Source organism: Chinchilla lanigera, unplaced genomic scaffold (assembly GCF_000276665.1).
Source record: "Chinchilla lanigera isolate Chin_1 unplaced genomic scaffold, ChiLan1.0 scaffold00073, whole genome shotgun sequence".
In the NCBI taxonomy this organism is placed as follows: Eukaryota; Metazoa; Chordata; class Mammalia; order Rodentia; family Chinchillidae; genus Chinchilla; species Chinchilla lanigera.
The window spans coordinates 11,780,362-11,799,271 of record NW_004955474.1 but is presented as its reverse complement, the minus strand read 5'-3'; the positions used below and the strand labels follow the sequence as shown (position 1 = coordinate 11,799,271).

The window sequence follows — 18,910 nt, the reverse complement described above, 5'->3', positions numbered from 1 at the left end:
TCACAAACATATACTTTAAAAAGTATAAGATTTTATAAATTATTGATACAGCAACTGGGGCATTACTTCTGAGTAAAAAAAAATGCCAATCTCTAAAGGTTACATATGGAATGATTATTTTTATATAACATTATTAAAATAATAAAATTTTAGAAATGGAGGAGAGATTAGTTAGCGTTCTCCTTAGGGGGCTTGGGATGAGGGTGAGGAGGAGTGAGTATGAAGTGCAGTTTGAGGAATTCTTACCAGTCTGTGGGACATGCGCCAACATAGATGGTAAAACTAATGCATATACAGCTGGGGAAAGAGTGTCGGACCCTGGGTTCAGTCCCCAGCATTGCCAAGAAAATAAAAAGTAATACATACAAATCAGTGCAAGTTAAGCTAGGGACATGTAAAAAGATTAGTAGATTGCGTTAATGTCAATGTCCTGGTTATAATACTACAACAAAGCTTTGTAAAATACTACTATTGTGGGAAACTGGGCACAGTATCTAAGGAATCTCTGTGTTACTTCTTAACAACTCCATATGAATCTACAGTTACCTCAGTAAGAAAAAAATAATTCAATTTTGTTTGGTCCTAAACGTGTGTGTGAGCCTGTTTAATTTTTTACATCTAAGAAAATATCCCCCTTCTACACTGGACATCTACCTTCTAAGATGCCCTCCTGGTGGCTGTGCTTCTTATTTCTTTGTTCCTGTGGCAGAATACACTTACTGTAGATAAACATGTAAACCTGTCAGCTGTTAAAATTGAGAGTAAGAGATATTCCTATGCTACACAACTGTGCTGGGTAGAGCTAAGCATACCCAGAAATTACATAGAATTTTTCATTTAATTCTCTCTATAATCCTGTGAAGTAACTGATCTTATTTCTCTTTCACCTGAGCAAGCAAAGGAATGACTCTTGTCCTTACCATCCTAGAGAATTAGTTTTGGAGGTATTATTAGTAGGTTGTTTTGAACCATGACAAAACACATATAATACCAAACATGTCATCTTAGCCATTTTTAAGTATAGGTTCAGTAGTGTTAAGTGTGTTCACATTGTTGCATATGTGGTTTCCAGTCTTTTTTATCTTGTAGAAATCTGTTGTATGAACATGACTAGGTACTTTGTAAGTGTAATTGAGGTGGAAGAAATAAAAACTAGGTAAAAAGGAGAGAAGGAAATTTGAGATTTAAAAATTGTACTTAATAGCACCTTCAAGACACAGAAGTTACTCAAGCCTTTTTCCTTTGCAGGAAACTCACTCCAAAAAAAAAAAAAATCCAAAAGGTCATTAAGATAGTAAACCTATAAGTCCGTGCTCTGGACCTGTCTTTTCACCTGTAAATTGTGCTTCCTCTAACCCCAAGGAAGCAGCAATACTGGTTGGTGGGTAGCAGATCTCAACTTCAAATCCACATAGACAGCTTGCATTGTAACCTGATAGATTCTAAAAATACACATCCTAGGTCACCCCCTTGAAGACATCCCCTTAAGGATACCCAACTGTGGCTTGTAATGTGTCTCATTTCTCTGAGCGCCCACCCTCCACTCTTGAGTGTGTCCTGTATCTCTGTTTAATAAACCCTTCTCATGTCTCTGACTGACATGTCCTAAAAATTCTTTTTTTATGAGGAGAGTCAGCGAACCTACAAACTTACTCTGGTAGGGTGGAATAGGTTTGTTTTCAGCCTTGGGGACTCTCAGGCCCAGCCTGCTGACAGAATCATACAGTATTGTCTTCGTATGACTCGCATATTTCACTTTGAATAATGTCCTCCATGTTTATCCTTAAAACGTGTCAGAATCCCCTCCCTCCACTGAGGATTGAATCCAGGACTTTCTTACTGAGCTACAAGCCCAGGCCTGTTTTTATTTTTTTACTTTTTGAGACAGGATCTTGCTAAATTCCCCAGGCTGAGCTGAAACTTGAGATATTTCTGCTTCGGTCTCCCAGATTGTTGGGATTACAGGCGTATGCCACTGTGCCTATTTTCTTCTTTTTTGAGGTGCTTTGCATTGCATTTTATGGCACACCTTGGAGATATTGCATATTTGGCTCCAGACCACTGCAGTAAAAATAGATATCACAATAAAGTGAGTCACACAATTTTTTAAATTTTTGCATTATTTATAAAAGTTATGTTTATACTGCACTGTAGTATAATGTGTCTAAAAAATAGTTTATGTACCTTAACTTAAAAGTACTTTATTGCTAAAAATGCTAATGATCACTGAGCCACTGGGAAAATACCACTAATAGACTTGCTAGAAACAAGGTTGTAACAGACCTTCAATTTGTAAATAACTCAATACTGTGAGGCCAGTGGAGTGAAGTACAAAAGGTGAGGTATACCTGTACCCTATTTTGTTTAGCAGTTCAACCTTCGCAGTCACTCGGCTTGCTTTTGCCTCTTGGCTCTTACAAATAATGCTGCTGTGAACGTGGTTGTACAGGTAGCTCCTGGGGTTCTGCTCTTACCTTATGGATATGTACGCAGGAAAAGAGCTGTGCTGGTTCATGAAAGTTGTGTAGACACTAGTCATATTCTTAGGAATCTTTGCTGGATCTTATTCCGTTTCTCTCTGTGTGTGCCTCGGAGAAGCAGTATCTACACTTGCCCCTAAAATGTGTGGGGAGTTTTCTGCACCAGTAGGCAAGTAATTCTGTAGCCTCAGACGTCAGCCATGTATCTCCTCATAGAATCACACAGGTTGAGGGCTCAGTCCCCAAGACTGTCCCTCCAACTTTGATGCCAGTCGCAAGCCCCAGACTGTTTTACCTGTGCTTTTGAGTGGCCAGTTCTAAGTTGCAGTTCCCATAACTCCTTCATTGGGTCCAATCAGTTTGCTTGAGTGAATCATCAAACTCAGGGAAACACTTTTACTGGTTTGTTACAAAGGCTTTACAAAGATACAGATGAGAGTTGTTTGAGGTGGGGTATGGGAGAAGGGCCTGGAACTTCCATGCCCTTCTCTCTGAACTTGTTACCCTGCTGGACCCTCGAGATGTTCGGCTGTCCAGAAGCTCTCCAGAACCTGCCTTTCTACGTTTTTATGGGTACTTTTTGCGTGTACACGACTGATGACGTTCTTCACCATCAGTGATCAATTTAACTTTTGCCCTTTCCTCACCTCCCTAGAGGCTGAGAGTGATGGGACTAAAAGTCCCAACCCTTTAATCCTGCCTTGGTCTATACATTGAGAAGATAGCTAGAGACTATCACTCAGTCTTCACCTCAGTCACATATAGAAAGACACCTAATCACTCATATTCCAGGTATTTTAGGAGTTGCTGCCCCTCCCCCCACATCACACCCTGATTTGGAGATGATGAGGTGGGAAATAACAGAATTGTAGGAATGGGTCTAAGTGCCTGAGTGTCTTAGTTTGTTTATTTATTTGTATTGGGGTTCAAACCCAGGGCTAGGCAAGCCCTCTACCACTGAGCTACATCTCCAGCCTTGTTGTTTGCTTTAAACAATACCTACCTATTCACCAGGAGGCTAGTAAGAGACCTAATAGAGCTATGTAAGATTATACACTTGACTATTTAAAGTCTCTTAGGCAAAGCGATGTAACTTATTACAAATATTTATTTAATTGGAGATATTTCTGACGGTTATGTTTGTATGTGAAAGCCCATCTTAAAAAAACCTTTTCTGTTTCAGGTTGATACAAAAGCTGAACCAGCAGACTATATTGCAAGTTTCCTGTGGCAACTGGCATTGCTTGGCTCTTGCAGCTGGTAATACATTGAGTATATGTTAATGCTATGTAAATTTTGCAAACCGTTCTCTCCTTAAGTTCTGTATTATCTAACTCAAAACCTTTAACTGGTAAGACTACATTGTTGGGCAGTGACAGTTCTCAGACAGCCTTTTGCCTAGTGCATTCTTTCCTCAGTGTGTGGATGATGAAGTAGGTGGCCATACAGGAATAGAAGGACTGTACCTGGGTGTTCGTGAGCATATAGGTTTTTTTTTTAACTTGTGGCCTATTCTCAAGCTCTGTTCCACCAGGAGTTAGAGAAATGTAAATTATCAAGTAAAATCATGCTCTGTTGAAGTATATTTGTACTTACACATCCGCTCAGTAATCTGCAGAGGAGTCCCCAGGGGTCGTAGCTGGACTCCTGAAGTCCTGGGCCTCATGGTCGTAGGGTGGCCAGAACTAAGTTCAGCTTGCTTAGTAGACCTGAGCCTGGTCATTGTCCTGTTCAAAGCTGAATTTACTTTAACCTTTAACACATTGTTTGCAGAAGTGTGAATAGTGTTTGAAGGGTGGTACAACTCAGTTTATTTACCTGTTACATCAAGTGGGAGTTTCGGTTTTGGCGTCTTACGGCGTGCAGTGTCCCTGCTCCCTTGCTGCTGTGGGTAGGGAGTACCACCAAATGACTTTGACATCTGGATTATTTTTGTGTATGGATTTCTTTTTTTGTAATATCAGTTTTCTTGTTCTTATTTTAGATGGCCAGTTCTTCACTTGGGGAAAGAACAGCCACGGGCAGCTGGGCCTAGGGAAGGAGTTCCCCTCTCAAGCCAGCCCTCAGAGGGTGAGGTCCCTGGAGGGGATCCCACTGGCTCAGGTGGCTGCAGGAGGGGCTCACAGCTTTGCCCTGTCTCTCTCAGGAGCTGTTTTTGGCTGGGGGATGAATAATGCAGGGCAGCTAGGGCTCAGTGATGAACAAGGTAGGTAAACCTTTTATATATACCTCTGCTGTTCAAAAGCACATTCATTTGTTTAGTACATGCTTCATGAGAATCTACTGTGTGTTTGCCCTGCTAGGTATTAAGTGAGGAGAGCACATCTGTGACTTGTGTTCTAGTGGAAAAACACAAACAAACCAGTAAATATCTATGTCAGAGAGTTTGAGACCCAGCTTCCTGTTTTATGTAAGGTGTTCAGGAAGACCTCTTTCACAAGACCATGTTTGAACAGTCTTGTACGAAGTAGGATATGTAGATATCTGGGTGAAAAATGTTCCATCTAGAGAGAGCAGGACTCATTGTAAGTAATGCTGTGAGACAGAGACTGGCCAAGACCACCGAGCTTGTGTAAAAGCAACATGGCGTGGGATTTATTGTGGCTGGGTACAGGCAGACAGGGTGAAAATGCCATCTGTAGGGAACAAAGAGATGTGGGCTTTTTTATAATAGTGCTTGTAAGAAGGCAAGGGATATTAGACGAGAAGATATTTGTAAACATCAGTAGTCAGAGCTCTGGATCTCTCATGCCTCAGCGGGCAAAGTCCTTGTGGCATCTGGTATAAATGTTTGGATATCTTCAGATGACCTGGTGCTTGCAAGATTATGTGCTCCATTTTATCTCTTTTATGACATCCTGTGTTTGCCGAGGGAACAGTGCCTAGCTGACAACAATGCTGGCAGACATCTTGGGTACTCAGATTCATGTCCGAATCGAGCCTTACACTCACAACAGTTCTTATGTGATGTGTGTTGGAGCTGGACCAAGAGTAGAAGGAGGGTAGAGCTGAGGTCAGAGGGAGCACACACCCTTACTTGAAGGCCCTGTGTGTCAGGGGGCGGAGTTCGGCGTAACTTTTTGAAAGGGGAAGACACTAAGGGCTTTGTTCTTGTCTCCCTTTGAGGATTGCACCTAGGGCCTCTTGTGTGCTGAGGAAGTGATCTTCCCCTGAGCGAGACCCTTACCCTGACACCAAGTGTTCTGGGAAGAGTGGTCCAGTTTGGCTACAGCTGTGGTGGGTCAAGGGATAGACCAGTTTGGAGGTAGTGGGGGTAAAGCCAGAGTTTTCTACTATTCGAAAGTGAAGCCAGTTGGTTAGTTTATTGTTGGATGTGTGGTTTGGAGCAAGGAAAAGCTAGAAGGACAAATTACTATGTGTGGGCAAGGGGTGGAAATGGGGTGGTCTGGAAAGTGTGCAGAGGTAAGAGTGGGAACCGTGAGTTAGGTTGCAGATCTGTTGGACATCCATGCAGAGGTGCAGGCAGGAAGCCATAGGGACCCAGATTCAGGCTAAGATAGCTGAGTATGTTTTATCTCCATGACCAGGTATATAGTGCCATTCTGATGCTTACTTTGTCTTCCAGATCGAGAGTCTCCATGCCATGTGAAACTCTTACGAACGCAGAAGGTTGTGTACATTAGTTGTGGAGAGGAGCACACGGCAGTCCTCACAAAGGTAGGGAGCACAGAGGCCTCGGCTCTGGTGCAGGGCATGAGATGGTGATTAAATCGATTAGAATAGCGATGGTATTTGTAATATTGTGGCATGAACCTGAATGCTCCCTTTAGCTTTGGTTTGTTTTAAGAAAAAAATAGCCTGCTTTTTTTTTTTAAGTATATGTGTATATTTTTCTCTTGGTAGTCTTGTAGAGTCTTAGTAATATTTAAAATAGTTCAACGTAAATAAAAAAATATAAAACAGCATGCTGAATCTTTTAACACCAGCCACTTACATATGTAAAAGGGATACCAATTTAATTACTTTTTAAAATTATCAACTTTTCTTTTGTTTCTAATACAATTATATTCTAGAAAAATGGAAAATTTTTTCATATTGAGCAAATACTGTTATATATTTACTTTAGTAAAAAGCCCTAGCATTTGTTCAAATACAGATGTTTGTATTTTGCTTTTTGTTTTTTTGAGACAGTCTCAGTCTCCTAGGTAGTTCAGGCTGGTCTTAAACTCACTATGTAGTCTAGGTTCCTCCTCAAACTTGTCGCTGTCCTCCTGCCTCAGCCTCCCGAGAGCTGGGAATACAGGCATGTACCATCAGCCAAGCTTCAAATGTAGCTTTAAAAAATCTTATGATGGGGTTTGCAGAGCATTTAATTTTTTATATGTAAATAGCCATGCAGAGTTATCACATTTCACCTTGTTTCGCCTGTTTAATTTTTCCTAATGCATCATTGTACTTTTAATAATTTTTAAATTTTACAGGGGGCACACGTTTCCCTCACCAATGCTACCTTTGTTCCATAAGTGTTTCCTTTTTTATATTTTTTTTGTTTATTGAACTCAAAATGATTTTGGTTAAGCATTGAGGTGAGTGTGATGGGAATCTGTAGACAGGTTTTAGAGGTCTGTCCTCAGACTCAGATGCAGTGAAGTCATGTGGCCTTTGTTCCTTGTCAGAGTGGAGGTGTGTTTACCTTCGGCGCTGGTTCCTGCGGGCAGCTGGGGCATGATTCCATGAATGATGAGGTCAATCCGAGAAGGGTTCTCGAGCTGATGGGCAGTGAAGTCACTCAGATCGCCTGTGGACGGTGAGTGCTGCTCAGAGCTCCCTGAGCCCTGAGAAGAGGCACACGTGGCTCTTGTCTTGGTAGTGATGGAGAACCAGAGTACCTGTGGGCACTGTGACTGTGAGGAGTCCTAACTGCACGCGTATTTAGGATGAAGTTGGAGGAGGTCAGATCTTAGCAGGATGTGGGAGGGGCTTTAGATGATCAGAGTGACGGGACAAGGCATGAGAGAGAAACAAAGGAAGGAAAGTAGGAGAGTCCTACATAACGTCTTGGAAATGTTGCTTAGGCCTACTCTGCATCTTCCCTGTCACCGCAGAGACCAAATGCAGTAGGACCTGCAGCTCTTTCCGTGAGTTGCCATCCTGCACATGACCTAGTGTGTCAGAGGGCAGTGCTGTGGAGAGCCAGCCCCTGCGTGGTGGTTGTGCATTAATGTGGGGCGGGCTTCACTGGGTCCCCTGAGGACCTGCTGTGCTCATGCACAGAGCCAGGGCCTCACTGTGTGTGCCCTTGTCCATAGAAACTGTACTAGTGCCTTAATTTATTTCCTCATAGACAACACACCCTAGCCTTTGTGCCTTCTTCTGGACTCATCTATGCATTTGGTTGTGGAGCTCGAGGTCAACTAGGAAATGGACACACTTGCAACGTTAAGTGCCCATCTCCTGTGAAGGGCTATTGGGTGGCCCACAGTGCCCAGCTTTCAGCACCAGCTGGTAAGGGTGATTTTCACTGGTATTTAATTATATTTTAGGGGATGAACACAAAGATTTTGAATATGTATCTGTTATTTACCTTGAAGTCTTTCAGAAGGAAATACTAGGACTTTTTTCCAACATAAACTAGCAAATATTTGAGTATTTACTATGTCTGAAACCGTGTGGTTGAGATCTTATAGAAGTAAAGTATAAAATGTTAGCACCAAGGACACTGTGGTAATGTATAAATTTTTTATTGTAGCTAATAGTGATAGTTGACATTTATTGAATGGTTAGCTAAGTTCTGTTACTATGTGAAGCACTTAAACCAAAGTAATTACTATTGTTTGTAAAGGAACTGAGCTTTCATAGTAAGTAACTTGCCCAAAATCCTAGGTTCTAAAGACAAGTTTCAAATCCAGGTCAGCCTAACTCAAGCCTGTGTTCTAGGGCTTACACTGTATCATCACTTCCACTTTACTATTGATGTTTGGCCATAATAAGGTATAATTTATTTTAGTATCTTTTTTTCTTAAAAATGTTAATAGGAGGGTGTTTATTTCACTGGAAATGAAAGTAAGGCAGCTATTTATCTTAACTCCCTTCTCTTGAAATAGCATTTCCAGAGGCCGAAATGGAACTAGAGAGTCATTAAAAAGAAATGTAATTTAATAATTCATTTTGAATTTGAAGTCCTAAACTGGCATACTTAATAAATGGATCAGGGTTTTTTTTTGTTTTTTTTTTTTTATAAAACAGCAACGATCACAGGTTCCCTACTAAATTATAAGACACTTAGGACAGGGACTGATTCTTTCCATCTCTGTAAATCTAGCATGTAGCCCAGAGCTGGGCATAAGCTTGTCACTCATTAAATATTTATGGATGAATATATGAGCATCTTAAAATGTAGTAGAATATAAAATGTAAACATAATTGTCTTTCGGTGATGTTACCAAAAGCAAATGAACAGCTTTGTGTCCTCTCCTGTCATTTGTAAATGTCCTTTTCTCCAAGACACTCTACTCACACTTGGAATACATGTGTTTAAGAAATTCACCAATTTAAGAAACTCAAGTGTTTTGTAGGTTAATTTGAAACCACAACTTTGAAATTGAATTATAGTTGACGTGACTTACATGGTCATAAATTTGTCCTTTGATGTGACAAAATGATTTTATAATGTACCAACGCATTATGTAAATTCTGTGGATTCCGGACTCTTCGTGGTGATGAGGCAGCAGAGGACGGACGACATCGAGGAGCACTGTAGTAGAGGGAGTGTGAGCTGAGTCTGACAGGGCGGTAGAGACGCCAGCAGAGTGCTGCGAGGTAGAGGGCGATGGTGGCGCCACACAGCCACACAGTTCCGGCAGCCCCCGTGGATGCTGTTCATGGGGGCACAGTGTGCTCTGAAGGTGGTTAAGAGGTGTGGGGGTGTGAAATGGCACAGCGTTTAGAAATAAAGCAGTTTGGGGGTGTTAGTGCTGACTTGGGCCCATGTGATGGGAGCTAAAGAAGGAAGTAGGGATTGTCAGCTCCATCCTGAAGGGCTCAGGGTCACCGATGTGCAGTTACTTGTGACGTATTTGTCCCCATTTATAGTGGTATCCATTATGGATTTGGGGTCAGTGCATGACAGAGTTAGCAGGAAAAACAGGAACAGGATTAGCTGGTGGTGACGGAGAGGCAGAGATAGTGTAAAGAGACCATTTTGTATGTTTGTTTTCAACTGAAGTGGAAATAGACCTTGGCAGTGAGCCCGGAGGGACGTTTTCTTGCTTTGCTGACATAATTAAAGTGGGTAAAGAGCCACTCTGAAGCATGTTTCAGAGTGTCAGGAAAGGGGATCAAGGAGAAACTTCAGTTACTGAAAAATATGTTGTTGGAATTGTTTTTGACAGATCGCTTTAAATATCATATTGTTAAGCAGATCTTCTCTGGAGGAGACCAAACTTTTGTACTTTGCTCGAAATATGAGGTAAAATTTTCTTTTGACTATTACTTTGGTGAATCTGTATTTATGAATGTATTCCACTGGTGAATCTGTAATTATTTAATAAATAATTACATGAAAGCACTGTTACTTTGTTTCTACCGATTTGTCTTATTAAAACACGCAAGCTAAACCTCGAAGTGTTCGATTAGCTCTCTTTGGCTCCTTTGAAGTTGCAGTAGTTGTCCTGTTCTAAAATTATAATGTAAAATTACTTGTATCCGTATTTGTTCTAAAAGAAATACAAGGCAGCCTGGAGAGTTTGTGCTTTGACATTACTTGATTTTGTTTCTTTCCTTCACTGTTAAGCAGATTTTGTTTCTTTCCTTCACTGTTAAGCAGCAACAAATTCTAGGTATTTGACAGCTTAGTGCATTTGATTGTGTAGTGTATGTAACAGAGGTCACAGTTTGCAGAGATCTGTTGCCTCCTATAATTTCCTCACTACCCCACACCTAGATCTCCCTCCTGTATCGCTGTACTGATGAGCCAGGAAGAGCAGTGGGTTTCAGGTGGAGTCCCGTGAGAAGCTGTGGCAGCACTGTTCCTTCTGCTCTGCCCTCCCAGTGGGTCTTCGTCTAAAAGAGGCTCCATGAGTTTGTCCTGTGCTTCTTTGCTCTGTGCCTTTCCTCCCACTTTTATTTCCCAAGCATCCCAGGAGGATGAACTGTGTGGGGCATGAAAGGGACCTTAGTGATAAAAGAAGCAGAATTGGCTGGGAAGAAAATGAGTAAGTGAGGAAACAAGAGCCCTTTCAGTCTTGGACACTCTCCCTGGTGGTCTGGTAGGTTGCCATCTGTAAATGCACAAAATTCTTGTCCTCTAGCCAGTATAACTCTGTGATTCTCGCAGCAAAGGTGCTGGTGCAGCCTGAGGCTGCAGCCCGTGGCCGGTTGAGACTGACAGCGAGCTCTTTTTCCAGGTCAGGAGCCTGAAGGAGGCTGTTGAATGCTGCCATCTGGGGTGATGTGAAGTTGCTACTTGAGACTTATCTGAGGCTCAGCTTCAAAGCTTCCCAGAGAATCTTGAGGAAAGCTGAGGTTATTCTTTATTTCTTCAAACTGCCAGTAAGCAAAATAGAGAAAGTATAGGGGTTCTGCAGGGAATTAACTTTTTTGGTCCACAAGTAGTACACTTTTAAGTATGCATTTCCTAAGAAACTGACTTGACTAATAACCTATTTTGGTTTATCCATGAATATAAAACTTAGTTTTTTCATTTCTCTCTTGGTGTTTTGAGACAGGGTCTCAGTACATAGCCCGACTGGCCTTCTGCTTCAGCCTTCCAAGTGCTGGAAGTGCAGGTGTGCGTCACCATGCCTGGCCATTCCTTTTATGAGTAATCTAATATATATAGCCAAAGTTTAAATTTCCTAACACTGTTGGGTGTGGAGAACAACCCTCTGATGAAAAGGAAATGAAGGTGAAACAGTTGTAAAAGAGGTATGCACTAATCATGTAAGATAACAAAAAGCAACTATTACTTAACAAAGCATTACTCTTTCTAAAAGTGAAAGCTATACACATGTACTTAAAATATTAGCTATAGATGTTCGTTTAGATACAAAGACAGAGAACATTATGTTTTACCCTGTTATCCTACCACTTACAGGCCAAGGAAAAGCATCTGTATAGTGGCAGCCTCTGTTTTTGTACAGCATTGACTTATTCATTCATGTTGCCCTTGAGGTAGAAGAGTTAACAGCTGGGGGTCACAGATTAGAGGTCAGCAAAACCCTGTTTCAAAATAAGAGCTGGGGATGTGCCTCATCCCTCACTGTGTTCCATCCACAGTGAACCCTTTCCCCCAAAACACACACAGAGTTAACAGGTTGAGTGTCTCTTACTCAGAATTCTTGAGACCAGAAAATAAGTGTTTCACATTGGAGATTTGTGGGAGTTTTGGAATATTTGCATATTCATAATGAGATATCTTGGAGATAAGACTGAAGTCTAAATGTAGAATTCATTTACATTTCATATATACCTATATACTTTGCCTGAAAGTAATTTTATATACTTTTAATAAATTTAGGTATGAAATTTTCCAAGTGTAGCATCATGTTGATACTCAAAAGTTTTGGATTTTGGAGCCTTTCAGAGTTTAGGTTTTTGGATTAAGGTTGCCCAATCTGTATTCAACTATTCCTGTGATATGTTTGATTAGGTTTTGGCAACTTAATGTAAACCATAACCTCTCCTTTCCCATTCCGCTTGTTCTCTGGATAGCACTGAAGAGAGAGTGCACTTAGAATTGCTAGGAGTATGTGTGTGTCTGTCATTGCCTCGAAACCTGCTAGCTGACATGATCTTTTTTTCTCTTCACCTTAGTTACCCCTGAGAATTACCTGGAAACTTTAAAAACTACAGAAACTTCTGGAGACTCTGATTTAATGGATCTAGAGTGTAATTTGACCTTCAGAAGATTTTTTAAAGCTCCCTTGGTGATACAAAGCCCAGCAACATTGGGAAACACTTACCTGGAGCATTTTTCTTTCTTTTTAACTTGTAGGTAGTTAGAAGCCATAGAAGGCTGGGAGGGTGACTCCATTGCAGAATGCTTGCCTTGCAAGGACCCAAGGCATCTAGGGCTTGTTGGGCAAATGATAAGCAATGAGAAAATAGTTTTAAGTCTAATTTATTTTGTAAGTTTGCATTATTGTTGATGTTCATTAACCCCTTTGAATTGGAGAAAATTAAAATACAACAGTAATAGTTTTAGAACCGGGATAGAAAAAAAGATAATCTGTATTTGTGTGATCAAGTGTCCACTTTGGCTTAAGTGTTTCTCCTGTGTAATTCAAGACTATTTTTATCCTCTCAATGTATGTCTGTGATCATTTTAGTACAATAGTTAGTTACCAAGAACCAAATGATCAGGAACTTTGACACACATTTCTAGTGTATTCTTTGTAGGGGCATCTTAACTCACAACTATAGAAAAGTAACCAGGAAAATTTACTTTTGAAAGTTAATTTTGGAGGGCTAGTATTTTTTTGTTATAGGGTCTTGCTATGTAGTTCAGGCTGGCCTTGAGCTCACTATGCAGCCCAGGTTGGCCTGGAATTTGTAGCAGTCCTCCTCCCTCGGGTTCCTGAGTGCTAGGATTATAGGTGTGTCCCACCAGGGTTGGCCTTGAAAGTTATGTTTTATGTGTAAGTATAAAGGAGATAAAAGACCATCCTATTAACTGATAGATGAATACTTTAATATTACTTTATTCCCTTTTATTAGTAACAAGTATAGAAGGTATGAAACACCATCAGCTTTTACTTAGTTCTAGATCAGGAAGAGTTTGGGGAAATTAAATTGAAAACTAACAATAGAAAAATCTCACTGAATAAAGGTGTACACTGCTGAGCAGTGATTGGAATCCTCAAGGCCATTATTGGTGTCTTTTTGTCACTTTTCTTACAAGTTTAGAGCTATAGGGGCTGGGGATATAGCTCAGCGGTACAAGTGCCTGCCTGGTAAGCGCAAGGTCCTGAGTTTGATTCCTGGTACCAAAAAAAAGTGTTACTTTTGAAAAAATAAAAAACGCCGGGCGTGTGGCTCATGCCTATAACCCTAGCACTTGGGAGGCTGATACAGGAGGATCATTGCAAGTTTGAGGCCAGCCTAGGCTACAAAGTGAACTTAAGGGCAGCCTGAACTGCATAGTGAGACCCTGTCTTAAAAAGACACAAAAAAAAAAAGTTTAGAGCTTGAAACAACTTATGAGGCATTAAATTTGATATATTATTTACTATAAAATTATAACTAAGTGACTTTTTAATAGTACATTTTGTTGAAGTCTGGTAAACAATTATGGCAAATAACTAATATCTTAGAAGCCTTAGTGTTATGGGGAAAGATATCTGGAAAAGTTGCACTGGCTTGAACATATTCACACTCACACACAGACACCTGGCAGCAGACTTTGGACTCAGGGTTTTGAAGGTTCACTGTAGCCTCACACAGTCATGAATACAGCGCGGAGGATGTGAGAGAGGGAGGCGAAAAGATCATTCTGTGTAACTTCTTTCTTTCCCCAGACAGGGTTTTGCTGTGTAGTCCAGGCTGCCCTGAAACTCATGATCCTTCTGCCTCAGTCCCTCTAAATTCTTTTTCTTTTACGGTTATACTTAATTTTCTAGAATTCTTCTCCCGCTGTTGACTTCAGGACTATGAACCAAGCACATTATACCAGCTTAATAAATGATGAAACCATAGCAGTTTGGAGACAAAAACTCTCAGAACACAACAATGCAAATACGATCAAGTATGTAGTTGCATGTCTTCATTTTTTTTCTACAGTATATTGGCACTGTCTTGCTTAGTGATTTTTCCCTATGTCTGTGTTGAGGTGTGAATGTGAATGGAGCTTTACCTTTAGGCAGTCTGTTTTTGCACACTTGTGGGAGTATTTGATCCTGTTATCTCCCAGTAATACAATGGATTGTTCCCAGTTCTCTCTCACTGCTCGGCCTGCCTTGTTGGTGTAAGGTCTTTGAAATCACGACCGAGGAAGGCCAACATTGGCTTTTGTGGTAGGAGAGCTCAGCATTCAGTTCTGTAACACCAGCAGGTTTCCTCACGTTCATGTTCCAAAGTATCCTGAATCTAAGACAGCTTTCATCTTACCTAATCTAAATAGCTTCTACCATTTTTCCATTCAAAAAGATAAGTAGAGATAGTCACTTAGGGAAGGTAGTGTAGTAAAAATTATTGAAGCTTGTACTTGCACATACAGTAGAAAATATTGAGCAGCACAAATACTAAAATATACTGAGGCCTTGGATTTATTTCATTCTTAAAAGAGGTTTTTTCCAGTGCATTATTTATACATTTTCATTGTATTTCCTCAGCATTTCCCGTTTTTCTGTAGAGAGTCTAATTTTTGGAATGAGGAGCTCAAGCTCTGTGACTAAGGGTGATCATTCTGAGAGATGTGTATAATTGACCTTGCTTTATGATCTAGATTGTTCTGGGGCAGGTGACCAGGACCTGAGCTTTGGACCTTCCCTGCTAGTAACCTTGTGAGTGAGGTGGTAGTGGGAACATCTTAGAGCAGCTCTCAGCAGCCCTCAGGAGCCTTCTAAACTCGGGGCTCTGCCAAGGAGTTCAGGTTGGAAGGGATGTGAGGGCAGGCAGAGGACTAGGCGGGTTGTCACTGGAGGAGCTGAAGACACTATACTTCCCCTATAGCTCTGCATTCCTGTTCATACAATGAAGGGACCGAAGGAGTGATCCCTGACGATCTTTCCTGACCCATATGTGATGGTTCACAGAAGTTACTGCAGTCTCTTCCCAGCCACACGTTTGTTTTATTCCTTCCCTTCGCTTTATAGTAGAGCAGAGGACCCAGGTCCCCTGACATACACTTTCACCAGAAGCTGTTCGACTCAATCCCTTTCACAGAGACTTTTCTCAGAGTCTGTATCATCTAGGTGATAGAAATGCATAGTTTGCTAATTCTTAGTTTCTCAGATGGGCAACAAAGTAGAAGGAAGTGGTAGGTCAGTTATTAATTTGTAAAAATAATTTCTCTGGAAATAATAGGCTAACTTTTTTGTTTTACTGTGTCTGGAGGTGAGGTAGAGGGTATTTTAGATGGTTGATAGGAGCAAACTGTTCGGGATTATCTTCAAGCCTAAGAATTCTTTTAAGAGCTTTGAGCTCTCTCTCTTTTTAAAAATAACTTACGGGGAATTTCAGTTCTTACCCATTTTGAGATGTGACACAGTTTCTTCAAGGCATACGCACATTTTCCAAGTCTAGCTTGGTCTCAGTCACTTTCTCATCACTGAGACACAACACCCGACATCCACAATTTAAAAGGAAGAAGTGTTTTTTTGGGCTCATAGTCTGTAGAGATTTCGGTGTGTGGTTGGCGTGTTCCAGGGCAGAACTGCTCGTCACAGGGACCTGGCAGATTAGCAGCTACTTACCTCTTGGCAGTTGGAAGCAGAGCACAAAGGGGAGGACAGGGAAGGGCAACGAGCCTTTTTGCCACTCCCATGGTGGCCCCTTCTGACCAGACTGCCTCCTAACAGCAGGTCAGTGGTGCCATCCCCGTAACTCAGTCTTGGGGACACATTTTAGATCTAAACCCTAATAGGCTTCATCTGGGTAAGAAAGAGCTACCACTAATAAAGCCTGCTTGGGTTGAGAGATTGAATATGTAATTAATTTATTATTGATGTTTAAATAACCATTTATTTGTAGTTACTAAAAGCTTCCTTCTCTCTCTTTCTGAGTAGTGGTGTCGTTCAGATATTATCTTCTGCAGCCTGTTGGAATGGAAGTTTTCTTGAAAAAAAGTAAGTGACTTATAGTGTTAAAGACCCACATGTGATACAAATACTCAGTCACGAAAGGCCGTGAAGGACTTCTGTTCACTTTGATGTTTTTTGACCTTAATTCAGTGAATAAACTCAAGCTTTTCACAAAAGTTGGATGCCTGATGACGAATGAAGGGACATCAGGAAGGCAATACTCATTCATGCTTGGTTGGCAGAGACACACAGTACCTACCAAAGAGTATGACTATATTTCAGGAAGAATTGGTGTAATCCAAAGTCAGACTTTCAGGGTGTTGTAAAATGTTACCCACATCATATGTACATTAGCTTTGTGTGTGTGTGTGTGTGTGTGTGAGAGAGAGAGAGAGAGAGAGAGAGAGAGAGAGAGAGAGAGAGAGAGATTGAGAGAGAGGGACAGAGACACACAGAGCTGGGGTACTGTGTCACTAAGTTACATCTCCCCCACCTTTTTTATTTTTTGACACAGGGTCTCACTAAGTTGCCTGTGCTGACTTCAAATTTTCAATGCTCTTACTTTAGCCTCGCAGGTAGCTGGGATTACAGGTATGCTCCCGGAGCCTAGCTTATTTGTTCTTGAACTTAATTCTTTGAATAGTCTCATTGAGCTCTTTGATGTGCTTCTCTATAGGTATTTGCTTTTCTCAAAAGGAGTGAACTGGGAGAAATTCCAGGGAGGCTTCAGGGAATCCTTAGATTCGGGTCCAGTCCAGCTTATTTGGAAGTTGTAACTTCGAGGAACTCCCAGGCGGCGGATAGATATCGCTTTACTGGGCCTAGCCTATCTGTTTGGCCAGGTTCTCCTCAGGAATCCGATGTAGCTTAAGGGCTTTGTCGTGGGTTTGGATCTTTAGTGATCCCAAGTCCTGATCATCTCTAAATACTTTTTGCCAGTGATCAGACTAATGAGTTTCCAAGACAGATGTGTTAGCTTTCTGTTACTATAACAGATACTTTCAAGGTAATCAGCTTATAAAAAGGAAAGATTTATTTTGGTTTATGGTTTTAGTCCATGGTTGATTGGCCCCATGGATTTTGAGTCTGTGGTGAGGATGTACAAAGTGGCAGGAGAGGGTGGCAGTACTGATGTACAGCAGAGGAAGCTGCTCACATTATGGTGTCCAGGACCTTCATGGATACTCCCTTAGTAACCTCCTTTCCGTCTGTTAGATCTAAAGGTTCTCCTAAAGGTTCTCCTGCTTCGAGTAGCACTGTGGGCTGGGTACCAGGCCTTTGCCACATGGGCCTTTGGGGAGCATGGAGATCCAAGCTGTAGCAAAAGGATAGACCTCAATTCTGTGTGTGAATCCCACTTCCACCCTTAAACACATGGCAGTCATCAGGGTACTTGAAAGGAACAGAGCAGATAGGATGGATGGGTCAGAGGCGATATACTGTGAGATTTGTTTTATATGATAATGGAGGATGAGAGGCCCCCAATAAGCCTTCTGAAATCTAAAGAACTAGGGAAGCTAGTAGCCTGGCTCAGTGTAAGGCCTTGAAACCAAGAAACTGCTGGTAAAACATTATTTAGGCTGATAAAACACGAAAGCCTGAGGGTGGACCTTCCAACTCTGTCCACTGATTTAAATGTCCGTCTCTTCCAGAAATACTCTTACAAATTAGACCCAGAAATAGTGCCTTCCCAGCTATCACGGTATCCTTTATCCAGTCAAGTTGACACTTAAAAATTAACCTTTAAGCCCCTGCCAAACCCAAAACATATTCCTAACTGGGTTGCAGGAAGTCACTTCAGAAACTCTCTTCATTTACAGTTAGAGATTGCAAGGGCATTTACTTGTATTATTAGGGCACCTGGCATGAGATCACTCAGTTCATTTCGTATTTGGTCATTAGCCTTTTCCTACAGGAAAAGGTATTCTGAATTACGCTGATGCTGTCTTTTAGGAGAGCAGCTCTTGACCAGGGGATGTTGCTATTGCTCCCCAGGGAATATTTGGCAATGTCTGCTGACATTTTATGTTGTTAGGTTGTTGGAATGGGGAGATACATTTGCTTGCATCTGAGAATAAGCTAGGGATTCTGTAAACATCCTACAATCCTATCTGTCCAGCATAAAATTGTCTGCCCCCACAAGTTAACAGCAAGGTTAAGAAACTCTCTTCTAAAGGGATCCTTTTATAAACATCTTTTATGTAGGTTGGGAATGGCTCTTGGCCAGACTTGTTATGTCTTATTACCATGTCCTTATTACCATGAATTCCAGGCAGTTGTAGGTAAAGATTTTTTTAAATTTTTGGTTATTGTTATTTTTTGGTTTTGGTTTTGGTCCTTTACACTGAGTTACCTCCCAGACCTTTTAAAATTCTTTAAATTTTGAAATAGGGTCTTGCTAAGGCATTAAGTTACCCAAACTGGGCTCGGAATTATGTTCCTCCTGCTTCAGCCTCCCAGAGCTGTGGGATTACAGTTGTGCACCACCACGCGCGCCCCTCCCCCCTTCACTGACAGTTGTGCGATTGCAGGAAGCCTGCTTGTTATGTACACACTACATCACAGGAAACCAACCAAAATGAAGACCAATTTCACAAACCAATGTATATGTACAGAAAATAATTTTTTTAAAAAATCCATGGTGTAAAGTACATCTAAGTATATGGAAAGTTATAAGTGGGCAGCAGAAGTAATATATTTTTTTTTTTTTTTTTTTTTTTTTTGAGACAG

At 41.1% G+C, this 18,910-nt stretch overlaps 1 protein-coding gene across 4 annotated transcripts in view; it reads left to right on the top strand.

Annotated features, from left to right (window-relative positions):
* The window catches only part of Herc3 (HECT and RLD domain containing E3 ubiquitin protein ligase 3), a 145,810-nt gene that overhangs the window by 71,861 nt on the left and 55,039 nt on the right, over positions 1 to 18,910 (top strand). For all 4 annotated transcript variants that reach the window (XM_005401448.1, XM_005401446.2, XM_013502723.1 and 1 more), the window contains 8 exons: positions 3,664 to 3,740; positions 4,465 to 4,686; positions 6,067 to 6,158; positions 7,118 to 7,248; positions 7,786 to 7,946; positions 9,833 to 9,909; positions 14,060 to 14,184; positions 16,166 to 16,225. In XM_005401448.1, coding sequence (XP_005401505.1) covers positions 3,664 to 3,740; positions 4,465 to 4,686; positions 6,067 to 6,158; positions 7,118 to 7,248; positions 7,786 to 7,946; positions 9,833 to 9,909; positions 14,060 to 14,184; positions 16,166 to 16,225 — 945 coding nt within the window. The remainder of the gene's footprint in view (positions 1 to 3,663; positions 3,741 to 4,464; positions 4,687 to 6,066; positions 6,159 to 7,117; positions 7,249 to 7,785; positions 7,947 to 9,832; positions 9,910 to 14,059; positions 14,185 to 16,165; positions 16,226 to 18,910) is intronic.